We start from the raw sequence: 20,731 nt of genomic DNA, 5'->3' as shown, positions 1-20,731 counted from the left end.
ATATGTATATAAAAACATAATTATGTTGCACTTTTCCTGGTGAAAATATAAAATCGGAGCGTAAGTCGAATATAAAGGAAGAGTAATAAAAGTGTTAACAAACCTTCTACGAAGCGTAAAATGTCATTATACAAAGTAGCATCCCAGTAAACATTGATATCTTGTAGAAATCGAAAAGACATCTTATTCAAGATGTCTTCAAGACATTTTTAAAAGATATCTAAAAAAATTTTGTCGAAGATATCTTCATAGAATTTCTAAAAGATATCTAAAAGACATCTTAAAAGATGTTTTAAAAATTTTCGAATTAGATATGTCAAAGATATCTAAATGAAAGATCTATACAAGATATCATCTTAACCTCTTCCTGGTCAGAAGCCTTATATTAGGCTTATAATTATATTTACCGAAAACACAATATATTCATTTAGCTAAAATTACTTCTTTTAACATAATACATGCATTTATTTCGAAATAATTTGATATATATGTTACTTTAATGACACTTTATATACTGTCTTATACTTCATAAAGTGCAACATAATTATATTTTTATATACATATTTTTCAACATTTTTATTGCAAATGATGCTAAACGATCATTTCAACAATAAATAGTTATATAAAGTTCAAATACAACAAAAAAATAATCACCCTTTATCGAACTAAAAGCCTAATAATATTAGGCGTTAGAGTGATGTTATCTTCTTCGTAGTTTATTTCTCTGACAAGGACAAACATGTTTTAGTATTAAAATTTAAAAAGTCGGCCAAAAAAGGGTTGATCTTCCAGAGGTTAAAAATGTCTTTTATACATATATCATGAAGACCAATTCTAGAATTGCTTTAAGATATCTATAAACGTCATTATATATTTATTACTCAACATTAAAAAAAAGACATTACAAATCATAATTTAGTAGTTCATGTAGCGGTGAAACATCCGCCACAATACAATATGCACACGCGTGCAGCATCCGCAGTCGTGATGTAGTTTGCGAGATCGCCGCTAGGCGACGCAATGCTGCCTTTCTCGTGATGTAATTTACATTCTGAGAGCTATATAAGAAGATCCCTTACGGTGATGGATTAACTTATTACGATAGCAATCGTAGTAAGCTCTCAATCCTCTTAGAACCTACGTAATAAATTTTTTGTATCCTGATGGAGAATTCCACGGGTCTTCTCGGAGAAAGCTCTCTGAGCCTCCGCATGTATAAACCTTTAATAAATGTCTAAAAAGAATTCTAAAAAAGGTCTTCAAGACGTACAAAAGACATCTTTATGATGTCTCATATAGATTTTTTTTATTTCTAAAAGACATCTTTTAGATATCTTTAAGATATCTTTTAGATTTCTTCAAGATATCTTTTAGACATCGTCAGATATCTAAAAGATATATCAAACTGTTGCATAAGACATCTTTTAGATCGCGAAAAGATATCTTTTCATAAAAAATGCGAGATATCGCAAGAAATCGCAAGATGTCTTTTAGAAATCTAAAAGACATCTTTTTGTCTATATGGGATATCAATTTATTTCAAAATAAATGCAGATATTATATTAAAAAAAGTAATTTTAGTTCCATAAATATATAGTGTTTTCGATAAATTTAATTATAAGCCTAATATTAGGCTTCTAGTTAGGGAGAGATTACGATATCTTGTATAAATCTTTTATTTAGATATTTTTGGCATGTCTATTTCGAAAATTTTTAAGACATCTTTTAAGATGTCTTTTAGATATCTTTTAGAAATTCTATGAAGATATCTTGAACAAAATTTTTTTAGATATCTTTTAGAAATGTCTTGAAGACATCTTGAATAAGATGCCTTTTTGATTTCTACAAGATATCAATGTTTACTGGGAGGCCAGCTGAGTGACATCATAGTTTGTATACTTTGTTGTAATTGTTTCAGACAAGATTTTACGCTTTTTACTTATTTCATTAATCTAAAAAAGATGATTGTACGATATCTTTAAGAGCCACACAGTTGCAATACGGTATTTTTAAAATAAAATTATAACACTTGTAACTATTTTTTTATCTGGCCTGCTATAAGATAATGACATACTTAAAAAACTAGGAAGTACACCTTCAGATAATCCCTTTGATATGAATTGCATAGCCAATTCTTCATATGATGGTTCACTGAATTTAACAGGGGATGGACCTCGATAAACTTATCAACAGCACAATACACCGGCTTAGAAGAAAGAAAACTTTGGTGTGCAGCCCACAGTTTCTTATAATAAAATTTCTTACTGTTTTTCTTTAAAATTTAAATAATAAATATGATAATAATATGATAATCTCATCAAATAACTTATTCTTTCTTAAATTTTTTGAAAATCAAGATTTTCTCAGAACAAGTTAGATTTTGTAATACAGATACTTTCTGACACAAAAAATAGCGTTAACTTTTTTTTTTTTTTTTTTTTTGTAAAATTAAGTTATTTGATATTTTCAGGTTCACATATTCTGTTGGGCACACTGTAAATTCCGAGTTTTGTGATTAATTATATCTATCTTTTCTTACTCGTCTACTCTTTTTTCTTTTCTATTTTTTACTTTAAGTTTAAATAAAGTGTTTATTCCTCTTTTTTTAATATAACTAAAAATAAAACATTACACAAAGTATTAATTTTATTTCAGAATACTTATTCCATACAGAAAATGAAAATTTTATGTGTAACTTTCCGATTATATAATGCATAGTGTTATACTATTCTTCTAATTAGGCACAGCCGTATTTCTTTCCACGATGTAATATGCAAATTATGCATAAAATTAAAAACTAACTCCCCACTAATCTCGCGCACGTCAACGCGTCACTAACTCGAACTGTCACACATCACCGCCGTGAAACTCGACGCGGATTAATCATTACCATACACGCGGACGGCGTGGATTCGACCGCCAATCATGATACGTAATTTCTCGTGCCCGTGTCACCTCGTAAAGTCGTAAGCTATCTATCGCGGGGAAAGCAGTACAAATTATTATTACCTATCTTAGGCACCGGGAGACGACGATAACGACGACATTTCTTAAAAATATGTTTACTCTTGATGCAAAACTCTAAATCGCGATTCTTCACTCGTAAGTCACGTAGTGGAAAAATAACACTTTTGTTATATAAATGATACAAGCTATCCATTAAGCTTACTTAGAAATCAATCGATTCAGCCGTTATTGAGAATCCGATAACTACGGAATCTCGCAAATGGGGTCTCAGTAAAAGAGGCATGGTAGTACACTTGGCGTAATACCATGCCTCTTGATGTTGAAAACAGGTATTCATGAGAGTAAGATTCTCTTTGTTGTTGCAACAGCCAATTATTTCTCTCATTTCTCCGATTAATATCAGAAATATACAATTAGACTAGACGTCTAAGGTGATTGTCAACTCTTCCCACTTTTACATTGAGATCTGCGACGGCTATTGTAATTTCCTTTGTATCTCATAGTTCGAGACAGTGTGCTATAAGAACATTCATGCTATAGAAACGTTGGGTGGCACTCACTTGGACATGGTTCAAATGGACACGGTGCATTTACACACGGTGTTTTTGGACATGATATCTTACACACCGTTTATTTGGACACGGTGCTTTTGGACACCGTTCATTTGCACACCGTTTAGTTGCACATCGCTCACTTGCACACTTTCAGTTGGACACGAAAAGAAACGGACACACACACACCACACACACACATACACATACGGGTGTGCAAGAGGGGCCTTCAGCCCCCCTCCTGCACCCATCCCGTCGATAGGATGCCCTCGGCATAGTTATTTTTCACTGTGTCCAAGTGAACGGTGTGCAAATGAACAGTATGCAACTGAACGGTGTGCAAAATATTGTGACCAAAAATACCGTGTGCAAATGCACCGCTCCCAAAACGTTTCCTTCTTGGTAGACTGAACGGTTGAAGCATAAACTTAAATAATATTAGTAGAATTTTACTAGTGACTAATGTTTTTATTTTAATTGGTGATGCTAATTAGGCTATCCACAGATTTATTTTAAAATCAATTAATTAAGCTGTTGTCTAACTATAAAAACCATTTCTTACTCGTACATTCATTGACTTCCTCTAAGTAATATATCATGTTTTTGAGAATATGGATATAAAATGACCAGATTTTTTCCAGTAAATTTCGCTTAATTCTTGATGTATGTTTTCTCATTTTATTTAAACTTTTTCAACCTGAGGCTCCGTATCTATGTTCTATGTTTCGATACGTGGGGGTCGAGATTTCATATGTTCTACATATAAATTATTTTAATATGCTATCTGGTGAGTATCGTACACGCATATCCGACAATAAATTTCACATCACTGTCTTTTCTTGTCAAGCGGGTTGCGATACCAGACGTCAGTCGAGTCGCACAGCAAACTTATCACTATTTCTATCTATTTTCTGGTAATTGGTCATTGCCTTTCAAAAGATATAAATTTGTTATTCTCGGTGAAGTTGAATTCATCTTTAACACAGCAAACAGACACGCAACTTGTATGCCAAGACAACCATAAATAGCGATAAAAATTAGCAATATAAAAGAAATTGTTTACTTTATAACCAGAGTCTAGATCGAGATTATTCAATCTAATTGCGTTTATTTAATTTTTCTCTTTAGACGATTGTGTACGGCGACATGTTTTTTTATAACATCAACAAGCGAGAATGGACGTTGGTAAAAGCGCCAGGAGCACCGCCGCCACGATGTGGCCATCAAGCAGTAGCCACAACGAATTGCAGTGGTGAATTGTGGGTGTTTGGTGGCGAATTTACTAGCCCTAGCGAATCGCAATTTTATCACTATCGAGACTTGTGGGTATTTCGATTCATCGACAAGAAGTGGGAAAAAATCACGTAAGTACAAAATAATGACTGCCTAATTATTTACAGGAAATTAAATAAAATATATAACAATAATTAGATATGCTCGCAATGTATATCATAAGAAATATTATTTTAGTAGTAAGATTTTGTTGTGACTGTTGTCAGCCATTTCTCAATTTTAATTGATTCGTAGTTTATTGTATTTGCTATTTTATATATATATATATATATATATATATATATATATATATATATATATATATGTAATGAATATACAGGATCACTCAGAACAACTTTATGTCCGTAAAATGACGTATTCTTGATACAGTTCTAGGATGATTTTTCTTTTATCAAAATTTGATTTAAAGCGTAGTTTTCTAGTTATAAGCCAAAATAGCGAATCACGCGTCGAGTACAGAAGGCAAGCAGGAGCGGCACACCACGAGCGAAACGCGGACGCGGCTGACTATCCGTGTCAGCTGACGGGTGATTACCACCGCGTAAGTCGCTAATTATTTTATTTTGTAACATAAAATTATGCTTTAAATAAAATTTTGGTAAAGAAGAGAGTCTTTTAGAATTATGTCAGGAATACGTGTTCCTTAAAATCACTGTAATGATCAAAAGTTGTTCTAGATCGCCGGCCGTCGGACGCAGCAACCAGCTGATTGCTACATGTGATGTGTGCCATTAGGCCTGGTCTACAATAGCTGGAGTAAGTATGGAGTAAGAAGTAAGACTAGGCGTAAAAAAAGGGTTTTAGGCCGAAGGCAGAGAACGAGACGTAGGTGTCGCAATCGTAGTCGTAGGGTAAGGCAGAGAAAAACGTTAGTCGTAATATACTACTATTCTAGAGTCTAGAATAGTATAGTACGACATGTACGACTTACGTTTTTTACACTTACGTCTCGTTCTCTGCCTTCGGCCTTAGTCCAATGTAAGAAAGCTGGAGTAAGGGCGTAAGCAAAATAAATTATTTTCATTTTGTCTTACTCCTACTTCTGCTTTTCTTAACGTTCGGTCAATTACAGCGCAGAAGGAAATTATCTTACTCTTACTTCTTACTCTTTGCTTATTCCATGTATTGTAGACCAGACCTTAGCGTGAGAGATTGATTGATTGATTTATTGAATTTTATTATGCCCAAACATTGGCTAAAGGGCAAATATACAACTAGTAATAACATTGAAACAGTAAGTAGTAGTAATTAGTGAGTAAGCAAAATCTATTATCTAATACTGAACTTAAGAAAGTACAACATTGCAGTAATCTCGCAAATAAGCCTAAGAGGTAAATGAGCGCAAACAACAGAATAAGTAGGTAAAACCTAAAATATAGCAAGCCTTAAAACTACACTTAAACTAAAGGAAACCTAAATCACAAAGTCGAGTGCTGGAGACGATATGACTAGATAAGAACTAGGATATGACTACAAAAGTCGAAACTCTGAGTTAGGGAGTAAGTAAGCATATAACAGAAAGACACTGAAGTTTAAGAGGACTCAGATGCCATTAAATGTGTGTGTGTGTGTGTGTGTGTGTGTGTGTGTGTGCGCGCGCGCGCGCGCGCGTGTGCGTGCGTGCATGTGTGTGTACGCGTGCGTGCGTGCGTGTGTGTGTGTATGTGTGCGTGCGTGCGTGCGTGCGCGCTCGGGTGTAGATAATCTCCCCCCCCCCTCCCTCTCTCACTGCGCATGTAAGTATGAGTTCAAACGTGCTTCTTGTCGCTCTGTGTTTAGAGATATTTTTTGCAGTTTTCTACCCTGAGTGGCGCCTGTTTCAGGGTAGAGTGTTAAAGCTATTATCGGCTTACATTTTACTCCTATCTTTTTCCGTATGTGACTTCCATGAGAGTGTAGCTGAGTGAGTTTTTTAGCAAGGAGTCACTCGAAAAGAGAATTCTAATTGAGTCCGTCTTTAGAGCATGCAAAGAGGCTTTTGTAGAGGTTTCCACCGCATATCTGCTTCTGCTGAAGGGCGGTGCTCCGGAGTCGTCGGCTCTTACAGACATAAACTATATTAAGGAAGATTTTAAAAGTAATATAAGCAATTTTCTTAGTAATAAAATGTCTATGGTGCTCGATGCTGTTACGCACGTCCGGGATGAGCGCTGACGCGCGGCGCTTGCGCGGGAGGCGATCCCTTGATGCCAACTTATGCATCGATTACCTCATCTTCAAGGCCGAGCGTGCGTGTCGCGCGCGGTCCAACATTAGAGATATCAAAAACAACGAAGCTCATAGTGGCGCCCAGGAACGAAAATGACAGCAGATTTACTTCGTCTAGAGATACAAAGGAGGAACTCCAGAAGATACTGAAGCCATCGAACTATAACTTAAAAGTAAGGAAAATTACATCGGCTAAAAACAAAGGTGTTTGCATTGAGGCACAATGCGAACACCTTTGGATTTATGCAAGGTGAAGATTTCGCAGGAGCTCGAAAAAGCGGGACTCGTAATAGAACAGGAGCGTAGAAGTAATCTTCGATTGATGGTACACGGAGTACCTTACAACATGACAAGGGATGAAATCAGAGCGGACTTGTTAGCGTTAAATTTAAATGGACTAGACGCGACGGATGTCAAAATAGTTAACATCTTTTCTCCTAAGGAAAACCGCAAAACGACAAACTGTGTTATAGAGGTGCCTCCAGCTGTACGCATAGCGCTATTGAAGGAGAACAGCGTATTCATAAATTATTTTGCCTGCAAGATTTCTAATTACATAAAAGTTTTGCAATGCTACAAATGCCTTGCGTTCGGCCATTTCGCGAGCAACTGCAGATTCTCCGCTCTTTGCGGACAAGCACGAGACAAGGGACTCAACCGCGGGGTGCGGGATAGACCGCCTGCGTGCGGAAACTGCGCGAGATGGACAACCTCCTCGGAACTGACACATTCGGCACTCGATAGCAAAAACTGCCCGATACTACGAAAAAGAACTATTTATAGAATCAAGAGCATCAACTATGGCGAATAATCAAACAATATAAGAACGTGTCATGTGAACTGTCAATCGCTACCTGCTCACATAGACGAGTTTTGCCTCTTCTTTGCAACCTCAGGATACGACATTATATGCATGTCGGAAACCTGGCTTAAGTCTACCATCCCTGACAGCATGGTCGCTCTAGGGGATTATCAGCTTATCAGATGCGATCGCGTTGGAAGGGGGGGAGGGCGGTGTCGTTGTTTTTGTAGCAAATTTTTTACGAGCTAAAGTTCTTAGCAGGTCCGGGGATGTTTACAGTGGAAGACCGGAGTATCTAGCTTTGGAGGTCACAGCTGACGGGACCTCCAAATTATTGCTCGCTGTGGTATATAGGCCCCCTCACTGTGGATTCCTGTTTGATTTCCTGGACACTTTCGGCGATATCTCTGTCTCGTACAAACATACTGTCATTTTCGGCGACTTTAACGCGAACCTTGGAATTCAGTCGTATGATTCCGAACAGGTGCGGACATTTTCTGAGTCTATGAATGTTTTTCTCGTGCCCTATGGTCTGACACACCATACACGTACTTCATCAACTCATTTAGACATCTGTATCGTCGACAACAGCGACAAACTGGTCTCCTTCAATCAGCACGACGTATGCTTTCTCTCAACTTATGACTTGATAAATATTACATATAAGGTAAAGTTTGAACGCGGGTGGAGGCGCCGTATGAAGGTGAGAGATTTTTTATCTTTAACTCTGGTGACTTCCTCAATGAACTCAGCTCAATAACTTATTACTCGAATGTTACAAAAAGCATGCTCCACTGCATAACATAGTGCTTCGCCATCTTCCAGCGTCATGGCTCATGAATATTAAAAATAAAATAAAGGAGAGAGACAGAGCTCGCAGAAGGTGGAGGAGAGACAGGAACGACATCAACTATGAAGCCTATAAAAGGCTTAGGAACCGAGTGCAGTGCCTCGTTCGGACTGCAAAGCAGGACCACTTTCTCAACGTGTTGAGGGATCTCAAAAAACCGAGGGCAGTCTGGAGGAGGCTCGTGAAGGCCAAGGTGACAGAGGAACGGCTTTGTTTTTCCCCTGACGAACTGAATAATTTCTTCGCTGGGCGGAACGCATCCTCGGTGTACTCCGGTGTCCATTATCTGGATGAAGGCAAGTACGACGAAGCCAAATTCTATTGGAAGAATATAGAACCATCGGACGTGGTCGGTGCGCTGCGCAGGAACAGATCTGACGTGTCGACGGATTGTCTCCGAAACTGATAGATGAGGCTTTACCTTATATCCTCCCTATCATCACTCATATCTTCAATTACAGTTTCATGACGGGCGCTTATCCGTCTCTGTGGAAGTCTGCAATAGTCTACCCTCTGCCAAAAGTAAGAAATCCGTCCGAACTGGGCGATTATAGGCCGGTCTCTCTACTGTGTACTACATATATCAAAGGCCCTGGAACGAATTGCTGCCGACCAGATCGCCACCTTTCTGGATAACATGCACATACCTGATCCGTATCAGTCGTCATATAAAAAGGCCCTCTCCACTCAGACGGCTCTCATCAGGATCTTGGACGACGTAAGACACGCTGGGGACAGGAGAGAAGTAACAGTAGCCGTATTTTTTTATTTCACTAAGGCCTTCGATTGGGTCGACCATCGCCTATTGATTAACAGGTTGAGAGACCTGGGCTTTTCTTGCTCAGCGTTAAGATGGCTGTGTTCGTACCTTTGCAATTGGAAACAGGCGGTGCAGGATCATATTAGCGGGAAGATGACGCATCCACTTCGTACAGAATTTTACCAAAGCAAAGAAGGTACAGAGAGAAAAGCGGTCCCAGCATCGATCCCTGCGTAGGAATCGGTGCTGGGACCGCTTCTTTTCTCTCTGTACCTTCTTCGCTTTGGTGAAATTCTGAAGAATTGCAAATACAATTTTCACGCCGATGACCTGTTAATTTACTTAAGCACCAAGCCGGAAAATCTCTGCGAGGCCATCTGTAAGGTCAACGAGGACATAGTACACATAAGCAGCTGGACCTTAACAAATAAACTTAAACTTAATCCCAGGAAAACTGTAGCGATGATTCTGGGCACAGCGAAATATATCAACTCTATTAACGTCGACGAGTTTTCTCAAGTAAGAGTAGACGATGCTGTAATCCCGTACAGTAATTCCGTGGAATACCTCGGTTTTACCATTTCTAACACTCTCTCTTGGAATAAGCAAATCACCAAGGTGTGCTCCAGAATCAATGCATCTCTACATCAGCTCAAAATCTGCAAAAAACTGCTGCCGTTTAACCTGAGATGTCACTTGATTTCAACGTTGATTTTTCCTCTCATAGATTATTGTTGTGCTACTCTTATGGACATTCCTGGACAGCTTAACCTGCGCCTACAGAGATCCCTGAATGCGGGTATCAGATTTATCTTCCAAGTCGGAAGGGATGAGCACATCTCTCCTTATTACGAGAAATTGAAATGGCTCAAGATCAAATACAGAAGGGACTACTTCGTCTGTTGCCAAACGTTCACGATTTTATACTCAAGGGAACCTGCAGTTCTTTACAACGGTTTTGAACACCGACGTGTTGGATAACCACGAGATATCAGGGCTTGTAGCGACGTTCTCGTGGTGCCTCTATGTCGCACCGAATTTTACAGGAAATCTTATATGCTATGCCACGGATTTGGGGAATAAACTGCCGCCGGACGTGCATGACGCATCCACTTCGTACAAAATTTAAAAAAAAACCATTCAATTATCTTTTCATGAGCATGAGCGCTTAAGTTGAGCCGAAGCTACCTTGTAACGCGCGCGCACGCGCACTCATACACATACGAACACACACACGCACGCATGCACACCAACACTTACACATGTTTTGTATTGTTGTATTTTCTCGCTTTTATTATAATTTAAAGTTATTATTATAATTCAACTATTTATCCTCGTACCTCATGTATGTACTTAATCTCAGCGCTTAAGGGGAATCTATCTCGTAGCGCTAAATAAATAACGATTCATTATCGTCATCTCTCTCTCTCTCTCTCTCTCTCTCTCTCTCTCTCTCTCTCTCTCTCTCTCTCTCTCTCTCTCTCTCTCTCTCTCTCACGCAACACTCACGGCATATACGCGACACTCTCTTCTTTACCAAAATTTTATTTAAAGCATAATTTTATGTTATAAGATAAAATAGTTAGCGATTTACGCGGTGGTAATCACCAGTCAGCTGACGCGTATAGTCAGCCGCGACCGCTTTACGCACGTGGCGCGCCGCTCCTGCCTGCCTTCTGAACTCAACGCGTGATTCGCTAACTACTTTGGCTTATAACTCAAAAACTACACTTCAAATCAAATTTTGGTAAAGGAAATATTGTCTTAGAATTGTGTCAGGGATATGTCATTTTACGGTTATAAAGTTGTTCTGAATGACTTTGTATATATACACACTACTAAATAAAATAGAGAACACTTCGTATACTGGAAATTTAGGCTATTTTTTAACCGCTGAAACTCAGCGAAAAATCATCAAAATCGCAGAAACAAAATCCAAAAAGCGTTTTAAAGCTTGAAATTTCTTCTTTTAAACCCTTTTTGGCGATTTTAGTTATTTTTTTTTACCAACATGGCACAATGATAAAGCTTGATCCATTAAAATAAAAATTTTTTATGCAACTTTGCTGAGCTGCATCTTGCATTAAAAAATCAGAATTTGTGTTATTTGCATCTTATAGCAGGATCTTTTTCTTTTATTTTGAGTGGTTATTCATTGCTGTGCAATTTTTTTTACGAGCCGTACCGGCCGTTACGCATATAGAGTCGTTACAGAGTCGTTACCCCCTTCCTCGCACGACCCCGTCTCTTCGCTCCTCCACTCCGCGCGCTTCCACTTCGTTGGTATATAAGCCGGCGGACACGAACATTTGTCACCTTAGTTTCGACCGACGTACTGAGACGGTCGTATCCTGGTGAAGTGAATCAGGTTTCCTAGAGCGTGCATTGACCGCCTAACCTGTACTTCGGTCCCGTCTCGAACGCGCACTGAGCGTTTCCCTCGTCCGCGCACTGAGTGGCAACGCCACGACGGATCCCGATACATCATCGGCCCGCGCACTAAGTAGGCCACTCCGCCGATCTCCGACTCCCTCGTAATGAGAGAAAGCCGGAGACACTCGTCATCGGGCACCACGACCATAGAGATATATAATATAGAGTCAACCTTCTGTGAGCGGAGCTGTCCGCATCTTCTATGGGATAGAACGATATGTAGTAAGGTGTTGTCTTCGTCACTCAGCTAGTCTGGTGGGAGAGCGCTCCCCGCTCCCCGTACATCGAAGCGTGCGTGGGGTACAAACGGCATCGCGAGGTACGGGGAGCGGGCAGCGCGCCTCTGAATCTCCCACCAGACTAGCTGAGTGACGAAGACAACACCTTACTACATATCATTCTATCCCATAGAAGATGCGGACAGCTCCGCTCACAGAAGGTTGACTCTATATTATATATCTCTATGACCACGACCGCATAAAACAGCTGACACCGCGCCGAGTACCGAACGTCACCGCGCATGCGCCGTCACCGCGCATGCGCCATCACCGGGCCGCAGGGCCACCACGCGCCACCGACCAGCGAACGCCGTCCGTACCTACCGCGCAGGACCGAACGCCGCCAACGCATTGCGCCGACCAAGTGCCGCCAGCGAATTCGCGCGCCACATAGTATCGACCGCGCGCCGTCAGCGAATCCGCGCGTTGCATAGCGTCCACCGAGCGTCACCAGCGACCCCGCGCGCCAACGCAACAGCGGCATACGTCGCCGGCGATACCGAACGATACTATCTCGCCGCCAAAGAAACTCATGTATATATCTTAGCGTAGGGAACTTGTATATATTAGCTTAGGGTCTCGCATCTGTTTAAATAAATCTAGTATTAGTGTGAACACGACGCCTACTCATTTAATCGAGTCCGCCGCCGAACCCTGAATTCCGCGGCTATCCGCAGCCAATCAAATTAAATTCACGGTTACAACCGAGTTATTAAGATTTTAAGAAAAAATGGTCATTTAAATTTTTATCGCTTGTTACTCATGAACAGATAAACGTACAACGCTCACCAAAAAAGTGTTTACTACGGGTGCGGGAGGGGGGGCCGAAAGCCCCCTTGCACCCCTCCGTGTGTGTGTGCGTGCGTGCGTGCGCAAAGAATTCTCTGCACCACATTTGTTTGCCACTTTCCACGAAAAACAAGAAAAAAATCATTATAAATATGGCCGTTTCGAACGTGGCAATTCCGAATGTGGCCATTGCGAACGTGGCCATTTTAGACATGATCGTTTCGGACGTGGCCGTTTTGAACGTGGGCAAAATGAATCCCGTAAAATATTTCCTGTGGCCATTCCAAACGTGGTCATTTCGAACGTGGCCGTTTTGAACGTGGCCGTTTTGAACGTGGCCATGTCGAACGTGGTCAAATTTACGCGTGGCCATTTCGAATGTGGGCAAATTATATCCACTCAAATAATGACGTATATTTGACGTCAATATATGACGTCGTTAAGATGAGACAAATATACGTCAGTTTTACGACATTTCGACGTTATCTTATAATATCTGCTTCGTCATAAAATGACCAAAAAATGGCGCCAATTAGACGACACCTTGCTACCTGGGAAAGATGATGTTAATGGAAAAAATGTCTTATACAAAGCAATTTTCTACACCAAGAATAAGTTATTATAGCTATTTCGTCACAAAAATCGCATTTTACTTAAAAATTTTTTTTTACAAAAATCTACTGGTGTTTTAAATTTTATTGGTATAGCCTGCAGGTATTTATTGTATACATTCTGTACCTACTTTTAATCTACGCATATTTAAATTTCGAAATCTGGGCGACGAGAATTGATGGTGTGTTAATGACTGTAATTTCAAGATATTATTTCTATTATATTATGATCTAAAGCCAGATACAACAACATAATAGTATCAGAAAAGTATTTAATAAAATTTTTTTACAACCGAAATCCGTATACGTCTAATAGCTGTATTTTTCTCGTTGTGCCGACCGGAATAGTTAGGAAAACAATATCTGTTGCAGAATCTGGTTTAGTTTTTGAAATTATGTTAAGACAATGTGTGTGTGTGTGTGTCCACTCCACGAATCTAACAATAATACTGATTGTGGCCCGACATTCAGAAAAAATATTTTCTTTAGCCAAGTTTTTACACGATTTGATGATAATTTGCCTGATTTTGAAGCTGTAACAAAGATATTAGGCGCGTTGAGTAATGTTTCTTATACTCTCAGACCAAATGTTCCTGTAAATTTTTTTAATATTATGAAAAGAGGTGATAATAATCTGCATTAGCCGAAATAGTCGGTTGAATTGTATAGCTGTACGTGGTTGCTGATATAAACTGTACTACAGATTCTACGTTTTTAATACCTTTTTGAGCTAAAATACGACCAGAATGAAATTCTAGCTGAAATCCACTCTGATCCGAATTATAAACTATTTTCCACACCATTGATTAATATAATATTTTACATTTGTAATAAATGTATTGCATTTACTTTCTACATCAGGTTTTGATAATAAATATCTTTTTGTAACAAATATTGTTTCTTCAACTGAATAACAAATAACTTTTTCTGGAAAATAGATTTTCTCTTTAGCCGCCTTTAATAAATCAACTGTTTCCATTTCTGGAACCTCATATTCATCGTAAAGATCTAAAGTTTCTTCCTCTTTAAATTGAAATTCTTCATTATTATTTTTTTTTTTCAATAGCATATGTTCAATTTTTACATTAATTCGTCTTTCCTGCGAAGTTATCGGAGTATTCGGATAATCCATACCATTGAAGGTTATCATAAGTAAAAATATCGCATTATATGGATTAAATTGAAACATGCTCAAATATTAAAATTAAATTAATTAATAAAATTGTCTTTTTATGATAGTTATGTCGCTCTTACTCTCCACTTCCTCTTGATAAAAAATTAATAAGTCAAAATAAATTAAGCATCACAATTGAATAAATAAAATCATTTCTCGTGTTTGATATTTATGTTTACGTCGAAATAAAATTTTGTGATTTTATAGATTAAATAAACATTTTTTGAGGTTTAAATATTGAAAACAAAAAAGATATAAAGATATAATTATCAACTACAAACTGGAAAGGCAGTTTCCCGTTATGTTCATATTCGGCCGTTATTGAGATCTAATTTCAGATGATCGCAAGTCGTGTACTCGCGTAAATATACATATCTGTTTTGCGCTGCACTTTCACTTGGCGCAAGACACCGTGTCTTTCGATACATTTATACGGATGTACATATTGCACACAACATGGATTATACATTTTGCATACGACTTTTGCATACGATATATATTAATATCTCTTACAGAAAAAACACTCTAATTTTGAGAGTTTACACTCAAAATTGAGTGTTAATACTCGATTTTGGGAGTTTACTCCCAAATTTAGGTGTATACGCTCAAATCTTGATTATTTACACTAAAGATTGAGTGTTTATACTCGAACATTGAGTGTGTACACCCAATGATTGAGTGTTCATACCAAAGCTTGAATTTAAATACTGAATATTTGAAAGTATACTCTCAGCATTGGATATGACACTCAATAAATGAGTGTATACTTCCAACATAAAGTGTGAGCACTGAAACGTTGGGGATGTACACTCAACATCTATCGGTTGAAGGTATACACTTAATATTGAGTGTGCACTCTTAAACATTGGATTAGAAAATGTTAAATAAAAACAAAGGCAAGAAAAGCAAGTTCAACCGAAATTAAAATTATTATGCATTGGTAGAAATGGACATAAAACGAAAATATCTAATATAAACATTCAACTAGAGTGTTCAACTGGCTTTGAGTATTAATTTGAGTATTACTTTCAACTTGGATGTTTGCCATCTAATTAAGTATTAATTTTAGTGTTATTCTTAAATTTAGGACAACATTAAAATTAAGACTCAATTAGATGGCGAACATTCAATAATAACAGTCTAAAAGTAAATTAAAAAGCGAACACTCAAGTTGAGTGTTTACACTGAATTCAGTGTTTACCCCTTGTCCCAAATTATACTCATCTTGAGTATTTTTTTAAGTGTTATTTTTAGTGTTTTTTCCGTAAGGGATGCATGTGATAGTCAGAACTATTTTCTTTTGTACTATTTTTAACACTGATTGAACTGATTAATTTGTGTGCAAACACCACCTCGGACATGATATTTTTAATTGTAATTGTGCCTGTAGATGTAAAATCATTCTATTCTAATATTACACATTATGGCACTATTTTAATTCTTGCAATATCGTACATATACGTACATATGTTACTTTTGTGATATATATATATGCATTTATGCTTTATATCGTATAATACGTTGGGTATTATGTAATTAAGATTAATTCGTTGTGTTCTAATATAAAAATATACATAGAAGATGCAGTTATTGAGTGTGATGCGACTAAAGAAATAACCCAACACTGCTTCTAGCGCGGCGCCTATAGCACAAGATTAACATCTCGTTTTGTCAATAATTGGGAATAGTGGAAACCATATGTTATTATATATGAATGGATTCGGCTTTTAATGTTCTTTAATTTTTATCCTTACAAAATTTTTTAAATGTTGCAAAAAAGGGATAGGAGTAAGGGTAAATTAAAAAATTTTAAATTTTTAAAAACTATATAAAATATATCACTGTAAAGAGTATAAATAAATGCCATAAATCTTTTACATTGAACATTTTTTCATAAACTTTATATTTTCAAAGATATTCGTCAGAAACGAAAAAATGTGTTATTTTCGAGGAGTAGTTTCAACCTCTAAATATTGAAATACGCCGCTAAAAAAAATGGGTCTAATATTTTTTTATGTTCTACAAAATATCCAAAGCTCATTAAAATCAGTGAGGGATACTTCTGTCCGTTTCCTTGTTAGATTTGACATTACAAACGAGAGTATTAGGTTTTTTCTTTACAAAAGTAATGATATGAAGAAAATCGGTCAACCTTAAAAGAGGATGTTTATACGAAATAGAACATCTACTTTTTTATTAATATTCTTTGGCTGGCATTCATAGTTTAGTTTTTCGTTAAGTCCGCTACAGGCCAGAGATTGATATTGGGATTGATTGTACTAAATTGCTAATACTAAACACAACTCACTCACACACACACACACACATACACACATTCAAATGCACGCACAAGAGAAAAAGAAAGAGATCTGCAAATTATTCGGTTTAACAGCGCCAAGTTGTTGTAGTAAAATACTTATTTGTAATATTTGCAATAATTCCAATATCAATCTCTAGTCTGATGCGAGTTAAACGAAAAACTAAACTATGAATGTCAGCTAAAGAATAATAATAAAAAAATAAATGTTTTATTTTATATAAACATCCATTTTTATGATTGGCGCATTTTCTTCATATTATTACTTTTGTACAGAAAAATCTTAATACTCTCATTTTGTAGTGTAAAATCTAAGTTGTTTTGTACAAAAATACATTTTTGAGGGCGTTTTTTGCGCGCTTATAGTTAGCATATATTTGTATTTTTTTCTAATACTTCACATAATCAACTTTTTATACTATGTACAAAGTGATCAATATTCAGTATCTCAATTAAATGAAAAATAAATATGTAAATATTTATATATGATTTTAGAACTCCGAACGGACCATCAGCCAGAAGTGGACACAGAATGGTGCACATGAAAAAACAGCTAATAGTGTTCGGCGGATTCAACGACAATCTGCGACTCGACTATAAATATTATAATGATGTTTACATTTTTTACCTGGAGACTTATACGTGGCAAAAAATCGAGCCTATTGGTAAGAGAATAAAACAAATCGATCCGTTAATTTTTTAGAAAATCTTTATTAAACAATATGCTATATATGTATAGTTAGATCAAAAAATTATCAGACAAAATATTATAATTATAATATAATAAATGTATAATATAATAAATATAATTATAATATAATTAATAATAAATACTATGATTATACAGGCACATAAAAAAAGTCGATTCCCACATAGCAATTGGCATCCAGTGGATGTCCAATGGATGTCCATTAAACCTCCATAGATTTATGGGACGTCTATGTCCATGGTGGAAGTCAGATGGACGTCCATTGGAGGTCTAGTAAACTTCCTTAGCTCCATTGGAGGTTTACCTTCATTGCGGAAGTTAGATAGACGTCCATTAGGGATCCAGTAAACGTCCATGGCTCCATTGGAGGTTTACCTCCATGGTGGAAGTTAGATAGACATCCATTAGGGATCTATTAAACATCCATAGCTCCATTGGATGTTTTCTTTCATGATGGAAGTTAGATGGACGTCTATTAGGGATCTACTAAACTTCCATAGCTCTATGGAACATTATTTCCATGATGGAAGTTAGACAGACGTCCATTAAGGATCCATTAAACTTCCATAGCTCTATGGAACATTTACTTTTATGATGAAAGTTAGATAGACGTCCATTAGGTATCCATTAAACTTCCATAACTGTATGGAACATTTATTTTCATGGTAGAAGTTATCCAGACAACACGCTTGTCAGAATGAAAACTTTAAGAGAACTTTTTTAAGAAAACATTTAGATATCGTGGAAATAATGTCCAAATGGTAACATTTATCAGAGACGTCTACTAAGAGAGGTCTTTGAGATATCTCATAGAAGAGTTTCATTTAAGTTTCTTGAAAATGTTATTTTTATGATATCACAGCTAAATGATATCAGCTTAATGTCTCATAAAAGATATCACAATGCTGTCCGATTTTTGAGCCGTCCATACGCGTTGTAGTTGACTCAGAAATCAGACAACACTATAACATCCTGAATGAGAGATCCATTTGATATTAAAAAAAATTATCATAAAGATAATGTTTCCAAAAATAACGGTTTGTCTACAATTACTGCGCACAAAAAATGCACAAAATCTAAATTTATCATGTACTGAACAAAAACAGAATAATAAATGTATTATTTAATTTTTCTTAGAATATATGATCTATATAGTTAAAACCATCTAATTAACCATTTGAACGCTTCAAAGTATTAATGCTAAATAGATCGCAATTTCCATCAAATTATTAAGAAGGTTATGGAAAAAGATAAATTTAACAATGAAATTAATAAGTAAATAAATTAATGCTATTTATTTTTAATGTTCTGAAAAATTTAATTGCTCTTATAAAAAATAATATAATGGCGTCAGTTTATAACATATAGGTATATGTAAACAATAACAAGTACCCATATCGATGAGTCAAATTGGCATAGCAGATAGAGTACAAGGTTTGTAATCCTAAGGTCCCGGGTTCAAAACCTACCAGAGGCAAGTAAGAATAAAATAAAATAATATAATTTAAATTTAATTAATTAATAAAAATTTGTCCTAAATTTAGTATGTACTGTTGATAAAAATAATTTTTTAAAAATGAAATTTTTATTTAAAATTTTTATTTCGTCAATCATCTATCGAGGCTCCATGAAGCTTCTATTAATGATCCACGAAACATCCGTCAGTCATCCATCGAGGCTCCGTGAAGCCTCTATTAATGATCCACACAATGTCTAATAGACCTCTTTAACGACCTCTAATGGAGGTCTAATAGACGTCCACAATGCGGAACTGTGGATTTCTAATGGCTCTATATTGGACGTCTAATGGACGTCTACTGGAAGTTTAAACTTCTATGGCAGACGTCTATCACGTCTACTGGAGGTTTTATTTCTATGTGGGTTGTTTGCTAGAGTACATCACCTATATGTTTTTGAGGTTGCTGAATCCGAATCCGTTGTCTGTTTTGCTCCATTACGTCAGGTTTCGTCCCTAACCACAAAAAACCCAGCAAACACAGAACATAGCAACAACATTGCGGCAATGTTATAACATTGTAGCAACATCACAGTAATATTACAACATGTTCTGTGTTTGCTGGAAAATACTTCAAAATCGCTCAAATACCCTAACGGGCCAATTTGACAACAGTTGAACAGTATAGACAAGTATTAAATGTATACCAGATAAATTTTTGATTGAATAGGCAACTAGACAGATTTTGTACATGTAAACATCTAGATGTAATTCGGAATTAGTACAAAACGTCTAGAAATCCGTCTAGATTTTGTCAGAAATTGTGTTGCAAAAATACTGCGTCGAGATTATGGCCAAGTCTAGTTCATATTTAATATATTTCGATAGAATCCATCCAGATTTAGTCTACTTGTTCAGAAAATTGGCGTCTACTCTTTATTTAAAATTTTTGAAAATTAGTCAAAATATTTAACAATTCAAGGCAGCAATTTGTCTAAATTATGCCTAAGATTTGTTCAACCTTGACAGGCCAACCTGGCAAAAATTGGATGTTTAGTAAATAAGCGCGAATAACGCGAATTATCGGGCGCTCGCGCTCTCGCTAGCGGCAAGTCGAGCCCTCGATGTTTTGCTCGAATCGGCGGCCTCCGCGATCCGTGGATGTCACTGGCAAGCCGCGTGAGATCGATGGTACGCGGGGGCCTGTTGTCAACATCTCGATCTTCTGGAGGAGTCGTGTTCACTCCGTGCTTTTGAGTCGGATCCGTGTGTGATCGACTCCTCCGGAGGTTCGGGGAGACAAGGACCCCGTTGCTCGCGAGCCAGTGACTCGCTAGACCGTCGCAGAGCACAGACCGCAATTCTGTCTCAGAGAGAAAAAGCGCGCCTTTTCTTCTCTCTCGTTGTCGCGCGTGCTTCGCGCCGAAATTCGCAAGTGGCTGCGTTAGCGAATACCCGCCGTTGTATTTCTTGCGAGTCAAGAATTAAACGGAGCTGTCTCATAGAAAACCATAGTTTTTGTTTATTATTTTC

General features: G+C 37.1%; 2 protein-coding genes across 5 annotated transcripts in view; both read left to right on the top strand.

Annotated features, from left to right (window-relative positions):
- The window catches only part of LOC105837183 (kelch domain-containing protein 4), a 67,014-nt gene that overhangs the window by 8,538 nt on the left and 37,745 nt on the right, over window positions 1-20,731 (top strand). For all 4 annotated transcript variants that reach the window (XR_001139126.3, XM_012681744.3, XM_012681746.3 and 1 more), the window contains exons 3-4: window positions 4,647-4,882; window positions 17,529-17,698. Coding sequence is in view for 3 of the 4 variants with exons in the window: in XM_012681744.3 (XP_012537198.1) it covers window positions 4,647-4,882; window positions 17,529-17,698 (406 nt within the window). In the remaining variant the exon portion in view is untranslated. The remainder of the gene's footprint in view (window positions 1-4,646; window positions 4,883-17,528; window positions 17,699-20,731) is intronic.
- LOC118647926 lies at window positions 7,231-10,802 on the top strand. The gene is made up of 2 exons (XM_036293903.1): window positions 7,231-9,614; window positions 9,705-10,802. Exons 1-2 carry the CDS (start codon window positions 9,309-9,311, stop codon window positions 10,410-10,412), a joined length of 1,014 nt encoding a protein of 337 aa, XP_036149796.1. The 5' UTR covers window positions 7,231-9,308; the 3' UTR covers window positions 10,413-10,802.

The sequence above is a fragment of the Monomorium pharaonis genome, chromosome 1 (assembly GCF_013373865.1).
Source record: "Monomorium pharaonis isolate MP-MQ-018 chromosome 1, ASM1337386v2, whole genome shotgun sequence".
In the NCBI taxonomy this organism is placed as follows: domain Eukaryota; kingdom Metazoa; phylum Arthropoda; class Insecta; order Hymenoptera; family Formicidae; genus Monomorium; species Monomorium pharaonis.
Note: the sequence above shows the minus strand (reverse complement) of the source record. Positions and strands in the feature narration are given on the sequence as shown.